Here is a 22,930-nt window from a genome sequence, read left to right on the forward strand (position 1 = left end):
TCGTTACTGGTTTTTTTTAATTCCTTTCTCACAGGCCTCTTCTATTCTTACACTATCATCTTCACCCTTCCTCCCTTAATTTATTTGTTTTTCTTAAGTGCTCTACTATTTTGTGCAAACCTCCGTCCGTTTTTTTTTCTTTTTCCTCAATCCTCCTTGAATTCTGACTTCTGTTTTGACCCCTTTGAGATGAGGAAATTTTTCGTCACCAACAGAACTACCCTTTTTCGGTCGAAGGAAAATTCTTGCCTGTCGAAAGAGCTGTGACCTTGAAACCAAAGCTATGTCGTTTTGATTTGCTAATCTCATGGTGTTAGCAGGTTTACATAACGAGGCAAGAAAATTAAGTCGCTAAGAGGAAGAATTGCCTTGGAAACTTCTTTTGTTCAAATAAAGCTTTTTAATATTGCATAAGTATAGTTAGAACCTTAAAACTCTGTCTGAAAACTTACAAGGCAATAAAACCGCGGTGAATATTTTAAAGAAATTTACCGGTCGGCTCACAACGGTGTAAAATCTAGACTTTGGGCAGTCTCCCTCTCCTCGTGTTACTAAACCTAGAGGCAGTCCTTCTCTCCCGGCGTAATTCTTCAGGTAGGTAAAGAGGTTTCAGTGAAAAAAACCTCAAGCTCTATGCTTGAGCGGCGGATTACACGGCGAAAGCAGAACATTTCACTATCATTACATGAATGGGTTCTTAGAGTCTCCAAAGAGTACTTGTCAAATCTTAAAAAAAATTAAAACATCTAGTTTACAAAAAAAGTAAAACTGCACTAAAGTAAGGTCTTTAAAGGTCTTTTAACTCTGTACACAAACAACGTTAATAAATATTACAATCACTAATCCAAATAAGGCTGTCTGTCTTGTAGCGGTGCACTCAAAAAGCTGTTTCGAGAGAAGAGTCTTCTTCCTGTGATGGAAAGGTGGAAAAAAAATAACGATTGATCTTTGGATTGAAATGTTGTAAGCGGTGAACTCTGATTATTGTTTTGTTTTTCTTGTATATAATCCCCAGTTTCTATAAACTTTGATCCTAGTGAGTAACTAGCATCTACTTCCTCTTTACGGTATCGCCCCTGAATCACTTAATAAGGTCATGAGAACAAAGGAAATGATCACCAACTAAAGAATCTCTTGATTATTCAACGAATTCTCCTTGTCAGCACCTTAAGAAATGTGTGAAGAACAGTATGGAGAATATGCATACTGATGTCAAGGTGAAACAGTAAGAGGTTAAAGGACTCCATGAGATGTCAAAAATTTTGGATCGATTATGGCATCGGAGCCCTTCCACTGAACAACGGTAAAGAGAGCTCTGGAGACGAGATTGGCGGAGTATCGACAAGAATGCACCGAATCTACCAAAGATGACACCACTAGACTAGAAAAAAAACCCATTCTTTTTAGCCCAACCCTAACGATGATGCCCAAGGAAAAAAGACTGGCGGCATAAATGCGGAAAATGTTTTACAAGGTAATTTATCTTCGCTTTTCTGTCGACAACTGCTCTTACCGTCTCTTTCTCTTCCTGTGAGTCAACGAAGAAATCATCGGGTAGCTCTTTCTTTTCCCTTCTCACCCGAGTTGGCGCTGTCTATTAATGAGAAAAAGTGTATACACGAGAACAAATCGACAAGCGAAGAAAGAGAAAAAGAGGGTTTCGTCACAGAATACGAGACAACCCAAGGCCAAAGCTAAACTGTTACCATTAGTCTGAAATAGCCACCTGGATGTTTTAGACAATTCTGATTAACAACGGAATTCGCCATCTAAACGAGCCGTCCTGGCCATTGCATCGATTGCATCATAAGTTTTCTTTTCCCTTTTAAAGAGACTAAACGTAATTTAAGCAAGGTTAAGCCAGTGCAAGGATTTCACCAGTCAGAAGCCCCCTTCTCCACTTGTTCCCTCCCACCTCCACACACCACTTTGTGTTCAAAGGTGCTTAGTAAAGGGTACTGGCTTGGTTGCCATAGCGACCTCCTTACTACTCAGGAGACCGTTTTCATTCCCCGTTGTTACCTTTACAGCACACAGCCTCCGAAATAATCATCGAAGTGTCTCTTCGTGAGGTGAGAATTTGTCTCCAAAGCATTATCGTTGTTCTTACCTGTTTTCCCTTGTCTGTTTCGTCTTCACTCTCGTATTCTTCGATTTCATCCTCGTCCTCGATATCCTCAAGACTTGTGCGGCTGCAAAATACGAAGAAATAAAAATTTTGCCTTGAATTTAACCTTTCTCTTGAATTCGAGGATCATTTCGAAAGCGGCACCTTTGGATTTACAATGAAGGCATAAGTGACGCAAAACGATCAACCGATCAAACGAGGGACCGACGAACCAAACGACCGATCGACCGACGGTCAATCAAACCAACGACCAGACGAACGGACAAAATATCAACAAAACCGACCGGACGCACGAACGAGCAACCGAGCAACCGAGCAAACGAGCAACCGAGCAACCGAACTATCAAATGAACGAGCGTTTCATTTCCAAACAATCCGTACTTACCCGATTCCTGATGTATCCTTTTTACTGTAACTTATTCGAGCCTTTTTGCTGTCTTGTCGATGTGTCTGACTTGATAACCACGATCTTTGAGATGATGTAGGAAGACTGAGGAAGACAACACGAAACTTTCAATCACAATTACATTACAAAGAGCACCTGTCACCGTGAATCCAGGCGGCATCGGTATTCATGCACAGGCTGTGCAGAATGTCAGAATGTATGGGAGTAGACCAGTGTTTTTCCTTATTTTAGGCCAGAAAGGTAAAATAACTTTTTCAAACAAAGCGATTTTGGCGAGAAATAAGGCGGTAAATTTTACCGGTTATCGCCTAAAAAGGACAGAACTAGAGTAGATGTGACCTTATACAGCACGATACCTTTCAAAATCCTGGTCATCGTTGTCTTGTTCTTCATCTTCTTCCTCGTCAGACTGTGATGTCTCCTCTCGCTTTCTTTTCACTGGTCCTTGTTTCTCAGCAGTAGACGCTTCCTCTGTATTGTCAACTTTATCGGTCGATTGGTTTGGTTTCTTCATCGAAGACAATGGAGCCTGGTCTTCCTGTGACCATTCTTCTGAACCTGACGAAATGGCGTCATCGTCATCTTTATTGTTATCATCACCAGCTTCTGACTCTTCCACAACTGGTGTGACAGGTTTCGCTGGTTTTGCCGTCGAGAGTACAGTTTGTTGTGCTGTTGAGGTGGTCGACTTCGGAGGCCGTCCACGCGGGCCTTTCGGCTTCTGTTGTTTGGTCTTTGTCTTAGTTTGTTTGGATATCAATTCTCCCTCTTTACTCTCGTCTCCTGAAGGAAAGAAAGCAAACGTTATGGCAAACGTGTGGCTCCGGCCGTTTAATACTGGAGTGAAAATATGTGGGAGCAAAGCTTACCTTCCATAGGAAGTTTTCTCTTTGCGCGACTTCCTTTCTGTTGTCCTTCAAATATAAGATGAGATTCGTATAAGACGTTTATCAAGTGTATCTGTCCGTGTCTGTCTGTCTTTACCAATCTGCTCGTCTGTTATTTCCTGTCTGTCGCACAGCCTTTCAGTGCATTTTTCTGTCTATTAGACTGAATATGATAATGCTAATCAGTCTGTCTTTTTGTCTGATTCTGGGTCTGTAAGTCTTCCAGAATCTGCCGTCCGTCTGTCATTCTGCGTCTAGGTCCAACTTAACACGAAACTAAGACACCTCATAGCAGTAGAGAACGTGATAAAAAATAGAGATTTTTTACTTGAATCTCTTACGGCAAATCTCACTTGCCGCTTGATAAATAACGTTTGTTTTCAGGCTTGACAACATCGCACCTTGCTAACTTAAACCCAGTTCTCTCGACATTTCCCCATAATGTCCCAGAATCAACAGTAACACTTGAGGAAATTCTGCATTACTTATCTTACTCATTGTTTTAATGTAACAAATTTTTCCCAACTTCTCCCCAGCCTTGAATATTTTTGTTTCCCTCGCAGAGACCAGCTAGGCTATCACCGAAAGAACTTATTTTAATGAATGTCATTTTCAAATTTATGACATCACGGGCTCCCTCCATACCTTCTTCTTCCTCGTCCTGTCCAGTCAAGCCGTTCCTGTATGATAGCAAAGGGCTCCACTGACCTCCCTTTTTGTGAATCATCTCTTTGGCATTTTCATCCAGAAATGATAATCTGCAAGTGGATAACAACAGGTTACAACCAAGACCTTACCATGAACCAAAATGCTGAAAGAATTTTCAATCTTCAGTGTTTTCTAGATTACCCCTTGACAAGAGCAATATTGAAATAGAAAGATTCACACGATGTCAAAGTCATTTTTAGTCGATTAATAATGATTTCACTGTTATTACGTTTTTCCATTAAATTCTTTTTTTTTTTTTTTTTTTTAATTATAAAGCGCTTTTCGATTGAGTGCCGTAAAACCAAAATTAAAGTCAAAGTAATTATAATGGCAAATTAGAAGAAAGGAAATACTATGAAGAACCAACGAGAACTCAAAGTGAAACCAAGCAAACTGCCTAAAGCGCGGGAAAAGGCGGGAAAAGGCGGGAAAAGGCGGGAAAAGGCGGGAAAAGGCGGGAAAAGGCGGGAAAAGGCGGGAAAAGGCGGGAAAAGGCGGGAAAAGGCGGGAAAACGCGGGTGACCAAGTCGTGATTGATGTTCATTTTGAATCTGATTGGTTGAGAGTGGTGCGGGTTTTCTGGACCAATCATAGAGAAAAGTAAAGCAAAACTAAACAAATTCCGGCTTCCTTTCAACACTCAATTGATAACTGCGATATCGTTCCCACACCACAATTCTAAATCTGGGTATAAATTATTACACTTACACGCCACTTTTTCCTGCCTTGTCTTGAGCAATCAACTTGAAAGTAAATTCGTTTAACACGTCCAAAAACTGAAGATTGCATGGTGGTTCATCTTCACCCTTCTGAGCATCTCCATTTCTAAGACTGTACTTGATGCCCTCCCTGTACACAAAGAAATCAATCAAACAACGACATAAAAGTCTGCACTCAAGTCAAGTGGCTCATCCCTGTTTTTACGAGTATAAAGTGACTATAAGTTTTCCTAATCGCCCTGGATGGGTTGCCAGTCCATCGAAGGTTACCTTCCGGCATTTCATCAGGATTCTCAGACAGTACAATTACACCCGTTTATACTCCTGGGTGAAGAGAGGCACTGTGAGAGTAATAAGTCTCTGAAGAACGCAAAACATTGACCCCACTAAGTCTCTAACCCAGACCTTTCGACCGAGAGTCTAGCGCGTTAACCTTAGACCCATCGCGCCTTCACACAAGCAGTGACATTGGAATCGGAATATAGCGTAGCTGTAACAAAAATACACTTTGAGGCAACAAACCTGTGCAAAGTTACAACACACTCCCGAGACTGAGGCTTCGTTGTGTCCACGCCGACTGAGAGCGCGAACCTACGAGCGAGTTCCTACAGAATGGATAGAAGTAATTATCCAATAAATAAAAATAGAACCGTATGTTGAAAAAAGTTGAATCATGTCAACCCTTTGACCCTTTAAGGGTGACTAGCATCTAATTTCTCCTCACAATATCACCCTTGAATCAAATATTAAGGTCAGGAGAATGAAGAAAATGATCGCCAACTAAAAAAGCTTTTGATTGTTAAACAAATTCTCCCTGTCAGCACGTTAGGAAATGTATAAAGAACAGTATGGAGAATATGCATACTGATGTTAGGGTGTTAAGGGCTGAGGCACATACAGCCTCCAAATTTAAGATGTGGCTGAAACGTCACATCCTTGTATAAGTATCTTTACAGTTTACGACTTGGTAGCTACGATTTTTTGCCTTCATTGCGGTAAATGTCTGAAGAATATTCTAAGGGTTACGATGAAAGTAAGGGAGTTTTCCAATTTTTGCCTAGTATTTGAAAAAAATTACCTTGATTCCAGCAAATTCCTTTGAGTTCGTGTCTGCAGTTCCGTCATTGTCATCTTGTAGTTTTTCAAACTCTTGTTGAAGACTCAGAAGCAAGGCTTTAGCAAAAGCTGAATTACTGATATCTCGGCATTTTGTCATAGTATGGCGAATGATATCGCCATAGTTGCTGTATGCCTGTACACGAGAGACAACATTCAGTGGGTTTGTTTGAAGCTGTAACTAATTACCGAATAAACTGTTCTGCACTGTGCTGTTTATTTTTCAAACGAACTTAATCTTAGCAGTGATATAGTGTCGTGCGCCTGTTAAGAAACAAGCCAGGCTACACTAAGAGCTCCTTCCTCAGCTCTTTGTGAGTAGCGTAAAGGTCAGTGAAAAATGATGTTACTCAGTGGATTAAACGGGCATACTCAAAAAATTGTGCTCCTAAGAGGAGTCGACCCTAGGACCTTCTTCTCTACCACTAAGCTTTAGGCTACTCGTGGTAGGCTGGGCCAATTTTTTCATACTACAAGGATAAGTAGCCGACATGTGATGCTTTTGTGCAACGATGATATAAATTAAGATGGTCAATTTTAAGCCTGATGATTTTAAGTGAAATATTTCAAGCGATAAGGTCCTTCAAAAGAAAAATGTGTTCCTCTAAGAATATCACACGTCATGCACGTTTTCATACCCTGATTAAGAATGCGAAAATGGGAGAAACCAGCTTCATATCAATCACATTATAAGCGACGAGTTTACAGAATCCTGCCAGAACTGTTCTCTTTTTGCTCAACTCCAAAGCACTGCTGTCCGTCTGGTCCTCTGTCGAAAAAAAAAGCATGTGAGCAAAAATGCGTCATGGAAAGCTGAGATTAGCTCCGACAGTAACGCACAGAGCCTTCAATAAAAGCCGTTGGCCGGCCAAAATCGCCAGCTAGTCTGATAATTTCACCTGATTTTGCTATGATTACTGATAAAAAAAACTGTAAATTTATGAAAAGACTATCGAAGAAATTTGCACCACAGCATTCCCCATTTTTTTGAGCGGAATTGAATGCAAAATTAAGCAGTGACAGGTTTAGATTTGTGGATCGATTCCACGTTTAGAATTTTCTTTAGGATGTGCATTCTTTGTGGAACACATGGAACATTTGAACTGAAGAGCTCCCAGAGGTGGTGCTCCCCTAGAGGCCCGTAGCATTCAACACGTTTTGATTCAACCATGATATCAGATGTTTCTTAAAACTTAAACCCCTAAGAGAGACTAGCAACTAATTTCTCCTTACAATATCACCCCTGAATCAAGCATCAAGGTCATGAGAACAAAGGAAATGATCACCAACTAAAGAAACTCTTGATTGTTCAACAAATTCTCCTTGTCAGCACCTTTGGAAATGTATAGTGAACAGTATGGAGAATATGCAATCTGATGTTAGGGCGTAGAGATTTAAAATATCTCACCGTCTTCATCCTCTGCTTCGTCCTCGTCCAAGTCCGTGAACACGTGACTGATGACGTAATCTCTGAGCCTCACTTGTGTGGTGTGATCAGCTTCATATACCAAAGGCGCCAGAATGGGGGCTGGAACATAACGACAGTAAAAAAGACATGTTTAGGGTCAGCCGAAATAGCACCAACAACAAGATCATGCAATCAAACGAGTCACAAATTACCTCTGTTCTTTAACTGCTTGGCGAAAACGATCAGCAAATCACAGATACAACAAAATGCCTTGAAGACGAAAAGGAAAACACAAGTTGAAAAATTTTAAAGATAAATTCTTCCAAGTGATAAAAAAATTAATGTGGTTAAATAACAACTGACCAAAGATCAGAAATGAATATAGGGGTAAGTCTCTAATGGGGGAGATTAGAACAAGATAATTTAGTTGTAGAAACTAAGTTGATAATGTGAATTGGTCACCAAAAAGAGTTTTTAAAGTTCACGTTTTCAGGGCTCGAACTTAACTTTTTTGTCTACTAGCAAAGTTTTGCTAGTAAGATTTTTTTTACTAGCAAAAGAAGGAACCTAACTAGCAAATGTTTGCTAGAGGATATTTTTTAGACTCGCAACTTCGAAAAACCACTCGCATTTCGCGAGTTTGCGAGTGCTAATTTCGAGCCCTGGTTTTGAGCGTTAGCCCTTTGTCAGAGCGAATGACGAAGGACTAACGCTCGAAACATCAGCTTTAAAACTCTTTACGGTGACCGTTTTACAAAATTAACTCAATTGATAAAGCAAATTTTTATACATTATGACATGCCGTTAATCGGTCCACCATCATTAAACAGCAGATATTTTTTGACTTACCACTCTCTGAACAGAATCTGTACTGAATTGTATGAGCTCGTCACAGTTTGACATAAACTGATTCACTCTCTTTTTCAGGGTGCGCATCTCATGCTGGGAAAGGAAACATACACGTGGTAAGGTCACGTTGAAACGGGGTTGGAAGGAGGGGGGTGGGGTGGGGAGAGTCCCCCACTTGAACACTACTGCTGAAATACACCAATGAACATTCGTCACGAAAGAGAAAAAAAGAAGATTTAAAATCTAACCTTATCCGGTTCGTTAACATCTATCTCCGTAAGACTCCAAACAAGTAACATCTGCATGCTTAAAAAGGTCAGCTCCAATATCTGTTGTATCAAAAACAAAAAGTCAAAAATCCATAGTTGACAGTCATTGTTAAGTTGAGTTCACACACATAACTCTCTTGATGGGAAAAAATAAATATTGTATTACAGGTTTTAGGACCCAGCTTTAAATTCCACAAAATAACGAAAAACACATACAACAAACAGGGTGATAGCAATAAAACATAACTAAGGGACAAAAACGCAAAACAAAATGGACACCAAAACCGCATTGTGGTGGCATGTGGACGGAAACAGGGGTAAGGGCTTGTGATAATAGGGGACCGGAGGGGTATGAGAGTTTTAAGGCGGGAAACGGGCAAGAAATACACAAATGACAGCGCGCCAAAACACACCAAGCGCGCCAAAACACACCCAGCGCGCCAAATCGCATCAAGCGCGCCAAAACACACCAAGCACGCCAAAACACACCAATAGCAAGAAACTAAAATGCTATAAATAGCGACACGTCAGTAATCTTTCGACCTCGTTGCCTGACGAAGACTAGTAGTACATGAGTCGAAACGTCGCGATGAATACACAAGAGAGCCTAATCCTACATCGATGGACAAACGATTAAACGTTCATTTATCAAGAAAACCACGATGAACAACCAAATTTGGTTATGACAAAGACGACTTGCCTACCTCGTCTGGTACGGTGTGCTTCGCAGAATAGTCAATAATGTATGACAAATCATCGTAAAGGTCCCATTTATTGAGATTGTGGGATCTGCATAACGGCAAAATGCTTAAATTGTATCATCATATCTCTCAATTAGTACTTGTACTACGATTGGTCAACTCAGCAGGCCGTATTTCAGTGTACGGTCCGCTAAATTCAAAACTTTGTTTGAATTGAAAGCTTCTCCCACCTGAGATATAACAAATATCTTACCACCTTCGTTTTCCTGGTCCTTACTGCAAGTTATGGATTTTTTCCCGCTCGATTTATGGCCCGCGCCCTACGCGCATGGGCCATAAATCCGAGAGGAAAAAACCCGGTTCGTAACTCTCATTATGGACCTCGAACTCGGTTGGTAATGGGTATATTCTTTTGACTCAACTTAATCGCATGAAATTCTATACTTACAACAGTGAAAAAACTGTATTGAATGTATCATTTACATGTGTAACAATATATGACCGGATTTTCACTGCATCTTCAAATTTCTTTGACAAAGAAACTACACAGGACACGAAGTTTGCAGACACAGATTCATGTTCGCTTCAAAACTACGAATTTCTTGCCAAAATTACAAGAAAAATTCAGGATTGTTTTTGCCCGACCGAATGTACCTCTCTTCCTTTAAAATACCCTCAGTAAAAGAAATCTTTCGTAGACTTTCAGGGGATAAAAAGGGTCTTAAAGCAATATCTTATTCTATCCTAAATTGGACAAAAAATTGATGTTTTCTTATAAAAAAACTACAAGGAAACGTACTTAAAGAAAGATGCAATTCTTGCCAGATTAACATGGAGAGCAAATCTCTCTTGATTGTCTTCGTCTGCTTCATCCTAACAAAACAAAACAAAAAACATTGACAAAGAACACGACGAAAACTTGTACATGTAATGTTTCCCAAATTTGCAGTTTAAAGAACGTAGTGTACATTGAATGACTGAAACGTCTCTCAACTGATTGACAAATTTGTTTACATTCATCACCTCTTCATTGAAAAAGTTTAGAAATTGAATAACAGTCATTAAATGTTAGGAAAGTGAGGATTTTGTGGCAGATTTTAATAAGATATAACTATGCAAACATTTTCGAGAAAAATTTAGAAGAACCGAAGAATACTTACTGCGTCAAGACCACTCTTCACGTTTTCTTTGAATTTGGCCACAACTGAATCAATCAGCTTGTTTTTGGCCACATCCTAGAGGGCAAGAAAATCAAGATAAAGTTATTTATGCATTTCGAGCTAAAAATAATTAAAATGTTAACGATACAGTGCAAAATGCAAGAAGATCACACAAGTGCTTGTGCACAGGACACCTATCCACTTACAGCTGAAGAGGCCAAAGTGAAGTCATTGTCCGTGAGTGTTCTTAAGCTCTTCCCACATTCATCCAAAACCTGCAAAACGAAAACAATAATCAAGTTTTTTTTGATGAGGAAGGCATTGGTTCCATTAACAACCGGTTACTGTCAGTCTACCGCCGCCTGTAAAACCAGGCTCTCGTGTTTGGATTTTGCCTCATGGCTCAGCCACCAATTACAAAATCGACAGCCGCTCATGAAAAAAGTTATTGAAAGCCCTGGAAGGAAGCTCAAGTGCAAAGATATACGTCAAGTTCTTGATGGACTGAAATACAGCACATAAATTACAGTTACACTGTACATTAAAAGCAAAGTTTCTTCACAATTTCTCGCAGTACTTACGTCCACATTGGAGTGTTTCTCCACTATTTCAGAAAGTTGTTTCAGAAGTTCATCCAAATACTGGAAATTGCAAATAAAAAAAGGTCACAATATTATTCACAAACAAAAGACCCAGAATACGGGTTTGAATATCTACAAACCTTTCCCAATCTCCGCTGTCCATACTCCTCCAGATCAAAGTATTGAGGAAGTGACACCAGGTTTATGACGTTTTCAATGTCAGTTCCGAACTGTAACAAAACAAAAAGTATTACAACATAGCTAGTGATAAAAGATTAAAGTGAGAGTAAAGTCTGTATTTCAATTAAGCGGCGAAAAAAAAAGGCATTGTATTAGTGTAGTTTGATCGTCCGGGTGAGTGTAGTCCTGAGAAGGATTGTTGTCGGTAGTGGTGTCTAATGTTTCGACAACCTGAGCGGAAGTCATCATTGGAGTCAAGAGGATAGCTGTTGTCAGTCGAATGTTCTTAGTTCGGTTCGTATAAACTGATTTGTCAGTTTTGCCGTTGATGTTATTGGCTGCAAGACTCAAGTGGTGTCGGTCGGCCGCGATTAGTCGGTATCGATCCGTTAGTAAAGTTGGGTCGTTCTGTTCGGTTCATTTGTAATGCTAATGTCGTGAATAGCTCGTTTGTATGGTGCCGGTGGTGGTTGACTCCTGTTGAGGGGAGTGTATTCTAAGTTATTAAACCAGCTTTCCAGAGTCAGGAACTAACTGCAGCAAACGGCAGTTCATTTAATATTAATTTCTAAAACTTCGTTGAAAGTAGCTGAGTGCATGTTACCTGTTAATCTTTGAACTCCTAAGATCTGATTGTTAATTCTCTCCTCTAGCTGCTACACATTTCCTTGTGAATCGGTTACGAGAATTTGATGTTCAATCAAGATAATATCTTGTACCTGATAAGTTTGAGTAATCTCACCACCTGTTCGCTGGATAATGTATAGATATTATAGGGAGAAGTTACATTTTAATCACCTCTGGGTGGTAAAGGATTAGCTCAATTTTGTGCTCAGTTGTACAGTAGTGTCACATTTAAGGGGCATTTATATTATACCTTGTTCAACAGGCCTGGTAAAGTCTGCATAAAGTGTGCACTCAGGTCTTTCTTTTCATTCACAGTAGTTTTGTTTTCCTTCACTTTACGAACTGCTCTTCCGGGGGGACCCTGTCGGGTAGATGCTTGTTTGCAGGCGCAGACCATGATGTCAATCAATGCCATTTCTTCACTGTCATTCAAACCTGAGGTTAAGGAAATCATGTAAACAATAGTATTTCTAAATTTATTCTTCACCGTCTATTAAAGATTTTGTTCAATGTTTGAAAGGTGACAACTTTTCATAATAAGATTTTCTTATCCACTGATTTCCTGCCACAAAAGAGTTGATTTTTAAGGAAACTAGACTTCACGCAGGTGTAGTTAGAACTCCATCAACCAACCAGTTCCTACAGACTGGACACTCATAACAGATCTCTCCAGGAGTACTAGAACTCTTTTCCCATATTAAACTACACTAAACAAGGCCTTGAATAGCAAAGCCACCATGTGCTGTAAATTGAGGTTTTCTTTGAATTTTTAAACGAGAAAAAGTGTTAAAAGATGATTGGTGTTGTGTACCAAATTTCACAAGTGATCTAAAAATCTCATCTTCTTGGTGCCATATTGAGTTGACTGGTGAAGGAGTTGGAAAATTCTAATAAGATAACAAATTTCTGGCTCTTCTATTCAATACTGCAAATTACAAACCCTGATTTATTGCCATGGCAACTCACCTTGCTTGTCATTTTTATCCAAAAGAATGTCAGTCATCAACTTCCAGTCCTGACATGCACAAGACAGCAAACACTTTGTTAGGTAACACTCTGTACATTGCATGACTATTTTTCAGATTTTCCAATGCAAAGAGGCTATCTTTTGTAGCAAAGCTGTGCTCTTGGTGGAGAGACTGCAGACCCAAAGGTCTCAGAATTCTAAGAAATCCAATCCTCAAAAGATTTCCAGGGAGCAAAATTATACATTGCATGTTTGCAAAAGATGTGCTGTTTCCTGACAGGAAAGCTGAGAAACTATTTCACACTTCTCCTATAGATCACAGGACTCAGGCAATTAAGTGTTGAGAGTTAATCATAGTTTTGCATAGAACAGGTCAGACATTTTCTTGCAGACTTAAGGCAAGTGACTTCCATCATTACAAAAGATTTAAATTATTTTACCCTCAGTAAGTCCATACTTTCCCACAGACTGTCTACAAGGTATGCTGCATGGTTGTGGACCTAGAAAAACGAAAAATGTGTCAGATAGTTTGAAGAAATAAAATGGGGTAATCAATGAGATGGCTTTAAATCACTTTCACCCTTTAAACCCAGACATCAGTATTTATATTCTCCTGACTTTTCTCTGCACATTTCCTGTGACACTGAAAAGGAGAATTTGTTTAATAATCAAAGCTTCTCAGGTTGATGATCATTTTTCATTATTCTCATGATCTTAATGAATGATTTGGCAGTATTACTGTGAGGAGAAATTAGTTAATGGTCACTCTTTGAGTTAAAGGGGTAAAGCTACATGTACCTTATCTACCAATGTAGGTATAATTGACTTGAGAAATGATCTAAATTTAGAATCAATATTGTGGTAATTATGTCGAATTAAAATTACCTCACTGACAATAAAAAACTCAATCAGCTTTTTTAACTGTACAAGTTTGATTTCCTGTTCTGCTTTTTTGCCTACAAAAAAAAAATGCAAAAATGATACATCACTTTTGATTCAAAATGCTTGCAAATATTTACAGAGTAAGTATCAAGAGGGCCAGTCAAGTGTCCTTAGCAGTTTGCAGGTTCCCCTTTTATACTCCTTGGCCCAGTTGAATGAAGGCAAATTAGCACTAACTCAGGGTTTAATTTTAATCTGGGCTTCTTTACTCCTTTGTTCGAAAGCCCTTTTGGGATCATTTTCTTTATTTTTTTTTGGGATCATCCAATCATCAAATTGTTGACAAAAAGAATTATGCTAAATTTTTCTCTAAAAGCTTTCAGATCTGAAATCAGATTTCAAACTAATCCCTGGGTTATCTTAACCCAGTTTTGAACAACCCAGCCCTAAGGAAAGAAAGAAAGTAAAGTGAATTGTAAAAGAATGCTGAACAACAACCCCAGTCCAGACTCAGTCGCAGACCTTTTGGTTGCAGGATCTTGCATGCTAACCAAACAACAGCCACTGACATCTTCCCCATTTAACAAGAAACCTGACCAAGGCTTACCTCTTTTTGATTTGCTTGCTTTTTTCACTTCTTCATCAGCAGCCATGACAAGCCTATCCTTGAGGAATTCTCCTGCTGCTTTTGCCACATTCCGACTTGTACAGAACACAATTAACTCAATCTGTTGGCATTCTTCCTCATCCAGTTTGTCATTCCTACAACAAGACAACAAATACTGGTCATCCAAGCAGCACACAAATATTCTACAATATCAGTACCTGATAAACACTGTTCCTTTTTCAAACTTCTTGCAAATAATTGTTGTCATTTTCCAAACCTAAGGATATGACTGTCTCAAATCACAAGGCCTGAGCAGAACAGTTTCTTTTTTCAGTGTTTGCTTTAAAACTTGAAATTCTTTGATTTTGCAAATAAGATTATTTTGGCCAAGTTAGTCCACGAATATGCAGACACCTAACAAGCACTTCCTACAACTTGGGACAGAACCCAGACTTCTTAATAGCCATGGGTGTGGTACTCTATCTTGAGGATAAAGGGGGTAAGTTTCTAGAGAAACTGTAGTGCTGTGTTGGTGGGAGAAAACAGGGTAATTTAGTATTATCAACTGAGTTGGAAGCCCTAAGACACCCCAAGTGAGGTAGGCAGTGGTTAATTGATTTACACATTTTCTGGATCTGGGCAGTTATAAAACAGGTCTTCAAACTTTTTTAAGGGTTCAAGGATTGGTCTATATACAAAACTAAACCATAATCTGTAGCTGAGTCAGATCACGTTTTTCCGTTTCAGAATCATAATGGAGCAGAAACCATCACACAACTCTCTCTTCAACTTACTCATAGACAATTAGAGTGATGAAATAATTTACACCTCTAGAACTTACATAAGAAGAAGGTTAACCAGCTTGACGGCTTCCACTGCCACTTCATTTTCTTTGTCTAAGGTCATAGCTACAAGTCTTTCCTGGGATTTAAATGAAAAACACTTTTGTGATGACTTTGATCTTTACTGAATGATTCAATAACATATCAATTTTCTTTTCGATAAGAAAAAAATAATCATGATAATACTGAAAGTTGTTCTTCATGCCAGTACCTTAAATCTCTCAGTCAAGGGCTCAAGCTGAGAAAGGAAGTCATCAACCTCATAGAGGCCTCTCAATGAATTGATGGCCTTCTGCCGCACCTCTCCAATCTAGCAGATGATGATGGATAAAATTGATCAACTCAATTGTCTAAGAAGAGGCACTGTTTCTCCTAAATCTTTTTTTTCCCCCTTTGGTGTAGTTTTGATGCACTAGTGGAACCACATTTCAAGAACATGCCCAAAACAATATTTAAAAGGAATCTTTTCAACACAAGAGTTAAAATTTAAGATCAGATAGCATCCCAAGACTGAAATGACTAATTCAACCCCTAAAACCCTAATAGTGATCAGTACGTAATTTCTCCTGACAGCAATACTGCTGAATCATTCATAAAGATCATGAGAATTAAGGAAATGATCATCAAACTAAGAAACTTTGATTGTTAAACAAATTCTCCTTATCAGTACCAAAGGAAATGTATAGAGAACAGTATGGAGAATATCAATGCTGATGTTAGGATGTAAAGGGTTAAAAACCTGTTGAAAAAACTTGCCTTATCATGTAAGCTCCACACAGTATACTTCAGAAACTTGTCACTCAAAAAGTAGGAGCTACAAAGAAACAGAAATTATGGTTACAGTAACAATGGTTAATAATTTCTATGTTGTGTAGAAAAATTCCTTGTGCAAAACTTGTAAATGCACACCTGTATTCTTTCATCCAATGACCCATTTCTGCAATGCACAGCGCCCTGATTTCATGTCTGGAATCCCTGAAATTGCACAGAAATTAAATGCAAGTCTGATTAAACAGAGTAAAAATAAGTCTAACAGCTGGCCACAAAAAATAAATGACAGCAAAATGTTGCATTTGGCTGGTAAAAAATACAACAAGTAAAACCCTCAAATTTAAATTAAGGAAGACACTCTTGATATGATGCAGAAATGAAAACCAGCAAACTGGTTACCCAGCAGAAATCCACATTCTTTTCAGTCATCAACTCAAGAGACCCTTTGCACTTTTATCTGGAGCTCCAGATACCTACAGCATATGAAGTGGTTACATGTACCTGTATCTATGGACAAACATTCCCTGGTGCACAAAATTCATCATGTCTTCCAAGTCACTGACATTCTGTCTCAGCTATAAGGAAAGAAAATAAGAACCAGTATTATAGTGAGCCTACACTTGATGGACCCTTCAAAACATGGCATAGATGTGAAAGGATAGCACTTGTTCTGTACGGGAAGAGATTTCTGCTTACCTCTTGCCTCCTATTGTTCAACATTTCAATTTTTTCCATGGCTTTCTTGGATGAAACTTTGCTGCTTTCGCTGTCTAACTGGCGCTACAAAAATGATTTTGAGATATCTATGTAAGTAAAACAGACACCTCCCAAAATGCAAAATTCCTACAGCTGTAACTGAGGATTTCATAAAGACACCAATGGTTTGTAGATGGTTAACGCTGAAGCTGTAAGAGGTTGAAAGTTGAAACTTTCACACTGTGTCTATTTAAACAAAAATACAACATACTATACCTGGGTGTGATCCAGCTCTACATGAACACGCTTTGCCACTTGTATCAAAGCAGAAACAAGTTTCATTCCTGTGGGTAAAATAAGTCAGTGACAGGTGAGGCACACTCAAAATATGGATCAAGATGAACCTGACTTCATGAACTGGATGTTGGGCTAGAAAACATCCACAGAGCACAAAGGAAAGCATTATACATGTAGATGAAGGACTCCAGAACTAGAGATTTAGATTCAAACCTTGGCCGAGTCCTTGGGCGAGACACTTAGTTATCACATTGCCTCTCTTTGCTAACAAGTATTTAAAGCATTTGCAGACTGGCTGAGAAACTTTAAAAAATTGTTGGAGGGTAGGGAGAGGAGTAACAAGGATGTCTCGCTATCCTGTTTAGGAGGAGTATAGATAACTTGTAGACACTTCAACTAACAGAAACCTGAATAAGTTCTAGTGAAAATGGATCATTAGGTCTGTGAGACATAAGAATTAATTCTTACCAGCTAAAGTACTTGTGTGTCTAAAGGCGCGGACTTGTGAGTCTGACAGCCTGATCAGCCAGGACACCAGTGTATCCAACATGTACTCGTCATAAATGATACTGTGTTGGCATTGCTGAACTAGCGAATCCACAAACTCTACAAAGTTTGTCTAAAAAAAAGAAAACAAAACAAAAACAAGTCTAGGTTGAGATCTTTAACCCTTAAATCTCTGAGAGTGATTAGCATTTAATTTCTCCATTCAATTTTTCACCCCTGAATCAGACATCAAGGTCATGAGAATAAAGAAAATGATAATCAACTGAAGAACCTCTGGATCGTTAAACAAATTCTCCTTGCCAGCACATTAGGACATGTATAGAGAACAGTATGGAGAATATGCATGCTGATGTTAGGGTGTAAAGAGTTAAAGGAGTTACTGTACACTCTCAATGACAGTATCTCAGCAACTGTGTACCTACCCTTCCCCTAATCCAACATTAACGCTAACTTGTTAGTGATTGACTGTTGTTGGGGGGGTAAGCAGAGGGGTAGGTGTGCAGTTGTTCAAATACTGACATTGATTTGTGCATTTTGTATCAGATAACAGAAAACAAATTCAACTGAATGGTACAATACTCACCCTAAATTTTTTGTACGCTGGACCCGTCATTATGAGTGGGTATTCATGGCTGGCCTAATGAAGAGAAAAAAGATAGCAATTATAGGTCCAATACATGATTGAATTGACAGAATTCAAAGGACTCAGTCCTATGCAGTTGAACTAACCTCGTCAAACTGCTCAGTAAGTTGACGGATTGCGTTGACACTTTCTTCCTCCTCCAACATTTTAGGTGTTACAGTTCCTGAAAGGAAATGTATTACTTTTCAATTAAAGTCACCCGGATTCAGACACTCATCAGCTAGGAAGCATCTGAGGTTACATACATGTAGATATATAATTATCATGCTGTCTCCAGTTTTCTGAGGGGTGGATAACACTATCCACTGGATAAATCACTCTCCAGTGGTAGAGCTTTGCTTTTATGAAAGCTTTCAAGTACTGGGCACTTCGTATAGTGATTCTTCTGAGTACAAAGCTTTGATCCATCAAGACATGTTTTACACATGTTCATTGTACATGTACAGTACTGCTCATATATATGTTAACTGTGCAGACAAATAATTATTTCATATGCTCAAACACAAGGTAGTCAGACGTGTGTACACGATTTTTTTGTGCGTATGGCCAAAAAAAATGCGTGACTCATGCCTTTGTTATTCAGTGCTTTAAGTTTCCTTTGTATTACATTGTTGTGTAAAACAAAGTACTTTTAGGTTTGAAAAAGTGGTGAGTCAACAATGGAAATTTTACATAATGAAAAAGGCTATTACATTATACTTGCATCGCTTTGCGAATTTATTGAATAACAAGCAGTAGCAGTGGATTTGCTTGATTTTAGTTGTTGATGACGTAATAAATTTCTTCCCCTAGAACTTGGTCTTGTTCCATTCAAGTATGAAACAAAGGACTTGGCCATCTACACCTTAAACAAGCTACAAAGGTTTTTTTGATATGATAGGACTTTATTCAAAATATTTATTCCTTAAACTGCTCAGAATACAATTTCTAAAAGTTTCTCCTATACAAAGTATCAATTTTACTTCAAAAAACCTTATTAAATCAGAACAAACCTTTGCAGCCACAACATTGGACAAAAAACTGTATGAGATCAACCATTCCATTTTCTTTGTCTGTTGTGTAACTCTCAATCCAGTCATCCACAACAGCCTGTGAATTTTACATGGAATAAAATTTACAAAAGGATTTACATGTACCTGGTGTAAATGAAAAACTGCAAAGGGTTAATTTGAAAAATGTCAGGGGAGGGGGTTGGTTGTTCTGGAAATCCAGTCCAGAAAGGGATTTTGAACGTTTTCTTTCAGATCTTATCTCTGAGTCAGTAAATGTCACAACATTCTCATGTTTTTGAAAATGCCACAACAACAATAATGTACAGATCAGCCTTGCTCTCCCATGAAAGCCTACAGTATATCACAGTGTACACAACAGCAACAATTTCATTCCCCACTCATCCTAGTGGTTAGTTGGGGTAGTCCTCTTAATGAGGACTTTGGACATAAGGCTTCAGCCAGAGGAAGCCACTGACTCCTGTTAGTTGCCATCAAGCTGCCATGGCTAGCCATAGTGAAACAGGAACATTCTTAACAACTCAGTGTATCAAAAAGAACTTTACTGTATTTAAAAAAAGTTTAGATGTAACATTAAACATAATTCTTACCCTCAGAGCACCTTTTCCAGCTTTCACAATATCAAACAAGGTTCCCTGACTCTCATCTGCATCTGCACTTCCTTTTGATTTTCTTGATTTCTTCTGAGATGACTTTTGAGCAGAGGGTTGTTTAGATTTTGCCCTTTTTGCTGCCTGCAAGAATAAAATTATTTATAGATACACCTTTGGCTATTCACAAGAATGACTCAAACAAACAAACAAAACCACAAATGATCCAACTAACTGAAAAAATATATCAATCAACTATACCGGTGTAGCTTTGGAGGTTTCTGCCGCACGTTTCCTTCCTCGTACTGAGGTAGGCACCTGAACAGGAGTTTCCAAGTCACTGTCGTCACTTGATTTATTTACTGATGACTGTTCCCTGAAAAGACAAAACATTTGAATAAAAAAATTAATATCATTTTGTTTTCTGAATCATCTCAGTGGGCTGAAATTTTAACTCCTTAATTCTGATAGGGAATTGCATGTTTGTAATTGATCTAGCTTTTTGTACTGTGGACCACAGTCTACAATTTTTTTCTCCCCTTATCTCAGCTAAGCAGGAAGAGGAAACCAGCAAGAAAAAAGTAAATAACTTATTCACTGGTCTAGGTTGGTCTGTAGTGAGAAAAAACTGTGCACTTGGGCTTGAGTACGGCTCTCAATTGCTTAAGATCTTGGGTACCTCTCCCCATAATTATATAAACCTCCCACCCAACACATAGCATATAACTCTTCTCTTTTCTAGCCAAGTTAGTTCTACAACTAAAATGATTTTGAAATTGCATCATTGAGTACCCAGCTTCTTCATTTCCTTCTTCTTCGTCATCTGACCCACTACTCTCTGGTGTCATTTTTGTCTTTTTGGTTTTGGACTGCTGTGGTGTGACTTGTGCTTTACTAGCCAGTGGCTGATGACCATAGAGAATCCTCTGCCTGACCCTCCTGCCGCTGCGTCGTGGTGACTCTCCCACCTAAAGTGGTAAAATATTGATTCAGTTTTCTAAATTAGCTGAAGATTCATTCACTGAAAGAAAAGCCTGCCCTGCAAACTAAATGATATCTTGGTTATTAAAAATTTGATCCTTAAGAGTGATAGGCATCTAAAATCTCTCAACAGTATCACCCTTTCATGAAACATTAACATCATGAGAATGAAGGAAGTCATCACCAACTCAAGAAGCTCTGGACTGTTAGCAAAATTCTCGGATCAATATCAGTATCTGGGCAACTGCCCACCTACCCCTCCCCTAACCCAACAACAGTCAATTAATGACAAGTTAAGGTTAATGTTGGGCTAGGGGGAGGGGTAGGTGGGCAGTTGCCCAGATACTGATATTGATCCAAATTCTCCTTATAGGTACAATAGGAAATGTATAGAAAACAGTATGGAGAACTTGCATACTGATGTTAGGGTGTAAAGGTTTAAAATGTTTATCTAAAAATTTATGGCCTCGTGGCACAAATATCATGCTATGAGATAATCTGTAAAACTAAATTTCCGTAGCCGACAATCATGGTAACTTTAACATTTTGTAGTTATATGCAGGACAATCTTTCTATCTTTTTTCCTTTTTTATTCGCCAGAATGTACCCTGGTCTTTGAAGGAGATGGTGTGCTGCTCACAGCTGGACTTGGTGCAGCACTGCTGCCACTGGCATCCTCTTCATCTGGCTGTGTTGTAGACATCATTCAGGCAAACTGCAAAAGACAGAAGGTTTCTTGTGACAAAGTTGAAATAACACTTGCCCAAATGCTCTTATACACCATAAAAAGAATGGACAAACAAACTATTATGTTTTTATCTATTAGTTCATCTATGTTTTAGTGATGGATGTTTTGTTTATCTAATTGTTTTACAGTTTTGATTAATTTGTAAGAGCACTTTACATTTTTCAAATCCATCTTAATAATTCTAAACAAATAATTTACAATTCTGAATCCTGCTGTGCATCATTTGCTTTTGACAATTATTTATGTTACTAAATTAACTTCTTAATTCATATTTACATACTTTGTTTTCAGAATTTTAACCCTTAAACTCCCACAATCTAATCATCAATTCTCCCTTCTGGCTACTAAACACTTCCTTATAAGTTAGTCACAAAAACTTGGTGTTACCGGTAAATCAAGGTGACAACTTCCGATAATTTTTAGGATTCTCTTTACCCTTTTGCTGAATACTATAAAGACATTATATGGAGAAGTTACATGTTAATCACTCTGAGAGTAGCAATTAAAGGTTAAAAAAACTTAAATTAGATTTAAATGTGTGTCAGAGATTTAATTTGATTGTGATTAATGTGATGGAGTTGATTGGACAACAGGTTCTCAATTAAAAGGTGTCATAACCCAGTGTAGAATATCTTCAATACAGGTGTAGAATATCCACATTACAGGTAAAACAATTTTGCTGCTTTGAACAATGTACAACTTGTTGATTCAGTCGCACGTCAAGAAAGAACACTATTGCATATCAACAACCTCAAAATAATTATCGCCAAAAAATTACAGTCTGATGTTGTGGATCAGCGTGTCAAGGGTAGTTTAAAGCATGCAGGCACAATGGATCGAGTTCTCACAGTATCTAAGTTAAGATATATTTAGAACTTGATTTGTACTCGGCGATTTTTAGCTGATTCAAACGCATTTAAAAGCTATCTGGAAGACATTAGAGTAATATCCAAATTGTATAAGACGACGATAGACTTCAAGGAGCTTAAAGAAGGTCGAAAACATGTGCAGGAGCACGGTTTGAAGATAAATTCAGGGCTGCATTGTCCAGAGGACGACATGACATATACATACATTTGCCAAAGACCTCTCAACTAAGTCATTTGCTGGATTCTGCTCTTTTTTTGCCTGATATCTAATCCAGTAAACATCTTTACTAACCTCCTTACTCAGGTAACCGATCTATCGTTCATAAAAGGTCGTAAAAGACAGCATAAATGAATAAACTTCTATGTTTTCAGTCACAAGTTCTCCCTTTGGAGCTCGATTCTGTTTTGGCGGGCGTTGATCACATGATCGAAATCAAGTAGACCGCTGACAACAATAGAACTCGCGGGAAAATGAGATAAATTAGGGGAGGGTGGGGTGGAAAGGGAAAACTGAAAGCTAATGAATATCAGCGTTCTATCACAAACGCTGTAATCTGATTGGCTGTCTTATCCTTGATAGTGGATGAAGTGAATAGTCTAACTTTGTGTCTAACTTCGAGCCTGTTTCGCTGTTATTATTTGGACGGCTGTTATAATTATACTAAGACAATTAGCATAATTAGATAATTAGATTAGATAATTTCGCTCTCGATCTCTACGTATGATTCGTCTTTGTCAACTTTTATCAAATATTACGCGATAGAATTCCCAAGCACATAAC

At 38.5% G+C, this 22,930-nt stretch overlaps 1 protein-coding gene across 1 annotated transcript; it reads right to left on the minus strand.

Annotated features, from left to right (window-relative positions):
• Window positions 1-10: 10 nt before the first annotated feature.
• LOC131770682 (cohesin subunit SA-1) lies at window positions 11-22,557 on the minus strand. Its single transcript, XM_059086395.2, has 42 exons — window positions 22,442-22,557; window positions 21,140-21,247; window positions 20,344-20,519; window positions 19,813-19,927; window positions 19,552-19,695; window positions 18,944-19,040; window positions 18,038-18,114; window positions 17,892-17,945; window positions 17,270-17,420; window positions 16,781-16,848; window positions 16,505-16,588; window positions 16,310-16,383; window positions 15,947-16,012; window positions 15,794-15,851; window positions 15,249-15,347; window positions 15,037-15,116; window positions 14,196-14,350; window positions 13,592-13,662; window positions 13,147-13,206; window positions 12,706-12,754; window positions 11,990-12,174; window positions 11,073-11,162; window positions 10,933-10,992; window positions 10,558-10,626; window positions 10,352-10,426; window positions 9,991-10,064; window positions 9,195-9,279; window positions 8,470-8,550; window positions 8,222-8,314; window positions 7,585-7,642; window positions 7,373-7,492; window positions 6,603-6,733; window positions 5,927-6,100; window positions 5,371-5,453; window positions 4,838-4,978; window positions 4,067-4,179; window positions 3,404-3,448; window positions 2,891-3,317; window positions 2,514-2,618; window positions 2,111-2,192; window positions 1,514-1,594; window positions 11-910 (listed from the first exon to the last, which is right to left on the minus strand). Exons 2-42 carry the CDS (start codon window positions 21,236-21,238, stop codon window positions 878-880), a joined length of 4,182 nt encoding a protein of 1,393 aa, XP_058942378.2. The 5' UTR covers window positions 21,239-21,247; window positions 22,442-22,557; the 3' UTR covers window positions 11-877.
• Window positions 22,558-22,930: the final 373 nt, after the last annotated feature.

The sequence above is a fragment of the Pocillopora verrucosa genome, chromosome 6, assembly GCF_036669915.1.
Source record: "Pocillopora verrucosa isolate sample1 chromosome 6, ASM3666991v2, whole genome shotgun sequence".
Lineage (NCBI taxonomy): Eukaryota > Metazoa > Cnidaria > Anthozoa > Scleractinia > Pocilloporidae > Pocillopora > Pocillopora verrucosa.

Coding starts and splice junctions, on each gene's coding strand:
- LOC131770682 (XM_059086395.2), bottom strand. CDS start 21,238: ATGATGTCTACAACACAGCCAGATGAAGAGGATGCCAGTGGCAGCAGT. Junction 10,427..10,557: donor TCACTTTGGCCTCTTCAGCT/GTAAGTGGATAG, acceptor CTTGCCCTCTAG/GATGTGGCCAAAAACAAGCT. Junction 6,101..6,602: donor TTTTCGCATTCTTAATCAGG/GTATGAAAACGT, acceptor TCTCGTGTACAG/GCATACAGCAACTATGGCGA.